At 31.9% G+C, this 1,957-nt stretch overlaps 1 protein-coding gene across 1 annotated transcript; it reads right to left on the reverse strand.

The window, feature by feature from the left end:
- Positions 1-275: 275 nt before the first annotated feature.
- LOC119612228 (odorant receptor 45a-like) lies at positions 276-1,700 on the reverse strand. The gene is made up of 5 exons (XM_037967982.1): positions 1,388-1,700; positions 1,149-1,329; positions 617-1,088; positions 411-566; positions 276-338 (listed from the first exon to the last, which is right to left on the reverse strand). Exons 1-5 carry the CDS (start codon positions 1,698-1,700, stop codon positions 276-278), a joined length of 1,185 nt encoding a protein of 394 aa, XP_037823910.1.
- Between the last annotated feature and the right edge of the window lie 257 nt (positions 1,701-1,957).

A 1,957-nucleotide genomic window follows, 5' to 3' on the forward strand; every position in this document is an offset into this window, starting at 1 on the left:
TAGAACTGAACTAGAACTGAACTAGAACTGAACTAGAACTGAACTAGAACTGAACTAGAACTGAACTAGAACTGAACTAGAACTGAACTAGAACTAGAACTGAACTAGAACTGAACTAGAATAAATCACAGACCCTTAAAATTGACATGTGTTTTCCTTTAATTTTTCCCCCAAAATAGTTTTTGCGAAAATATTTTTCTTTAAATTTTCTAACGACTTTTATTTATTTTAACAATTGTATACTGTGAATGTTTTTTTTGGCATTATTTACTTCCTCAATCCTGATTTTCATCCAAAGTCTTTAAGGCGGTTATTAAAGATCCAGCTGTCTTGAAAACCTGTGATAATATGTATATGTAAATGAAATTAGTCACCGACTTTTTACCAATTAATATTGAACTGTATATTACCCATAAAAACAAACTTAAATCCACCTCAAAGAAAACTCCCCTAACATTACTAGATTTTTGAGAACGAATCATAGTAACAAAAAGCATTCCTTTAGATGATTTAGTTAAACTGGACCAGTCAAAGGCACAATAAATCGCATCGGTTACCTGGAAACTCTTTTAAAGGGTTAAAAACATATTTATGGATATTCGATGCAAATTCTTACTTCATCCTTTATCCTTTGGCCATTGTAGCAGTATAGAATCAATTGTAAAGCTACCGCACATAAAAACAAACTTTTATAGGCTGCTTCAGCTAGAGAATCATGTGGACGACTGGCACGAAAAACTAAACTGCAAATTTCTATACAAACGATGGTACATTTTATGAATATTATTTCACCATAAACTTGATTCAAGGTCTCGGCCAACTGTAAAGTCTGGCGATGGTATTTTATACACGATACAAGGGATTTGAGAAATATTTGCTGGTCCTGAGTTATTGTAGTATCAGAGTAATTAAGAGCTAAGTTTTCGAAACGATGAGAAAGTATATGAAACTGAGCAGAAATGTTGCTAACGAACCAGGAGAAGAGTGAATCCAGGGCCAAAGACACGACGCATACAAAGTAAACAGTAAAACCATTTAACATAAACACCAATGAATAGCCCGATAAATGGCTATAATCCCAAAAATAACTAAAAAAAATATAAAAATTTAATTAAAGATTATATTATAAATCGTAATTTAACACCTACGAGGCCTTATTCGCTTCATTCAAAATCACTACACCACGAGAGCCATACATGTAAATAGCATACATAACCGGATGTGTAACAGCAAAACTTCCGGTAATTGTGACCAATCTTAAGTACAGATTGCAAAGAAAATTATCCTTGGAATTCTCACGACGCACCAAAAACACCTCATCAGGTTTAGCTATTGGAAAAAAAAGTATATATATGTATATAGTCCCAATTTTTCTTTTAATGCTTACCATTTAAGTTGATCGCATGAATTTCATTTATCAATTGCAATATCTCTTGACGTTTGTAAAGGAATATAGTCATTTTCCAAATGCTTAAAATCAATTGACACAACATTGGCATAGAATCGGTTACTTCCACAAAATCGCCACTGTTTATCCAGATATAATGGGTGACAATGATGAAATGAAAAAATGATAATAATATTAAACCGTACAACAGCACTGGTCGTTTAATTAGATATTTCGAATCTTTGACCGTAGCATCAATGCCTAAGCCAGTAAAGACAATTTTTTGCACACGAAAATATTGTTTAGAAAACATTTTTCTTTAACGTTTATCTCTCGATGTTGAAGTTGTAATGCAAGTTCTAAGTTTTCTTATAGTTATAGCTTGGAATTTGTAGTCTATTTTATAGCTGTAAAATTTGTCAATAGTAATTCAAGGATGTCCACACATTCAATTGATTTTGACAGATTTTTCCCACATATATCACAATGCAAATTTTATAATTAGGTAAATATTTATACGAGACAAGCTAAACATAAGAAATAAAATCTGTAGTTGGACATGCCTACAAC

Source organism: Lucilia sericata, unplaced genomic scaffold (genome assembly GCF_015586225.1).
Source record: "Lucilia sericata isolate MDLA Ls3-8-SP2 unplaced genomic scaffold, ASM1558622v1 Contig001634F_arrow, whole genome shotgun sequence".
NCBI classification, from domain to species: domain Eukaryota; kingdom Metazoa; phylum Arthropoda; class Insecta; order Diptera; family Calliphoridae; genus Lucilia; species Lucilia sericata.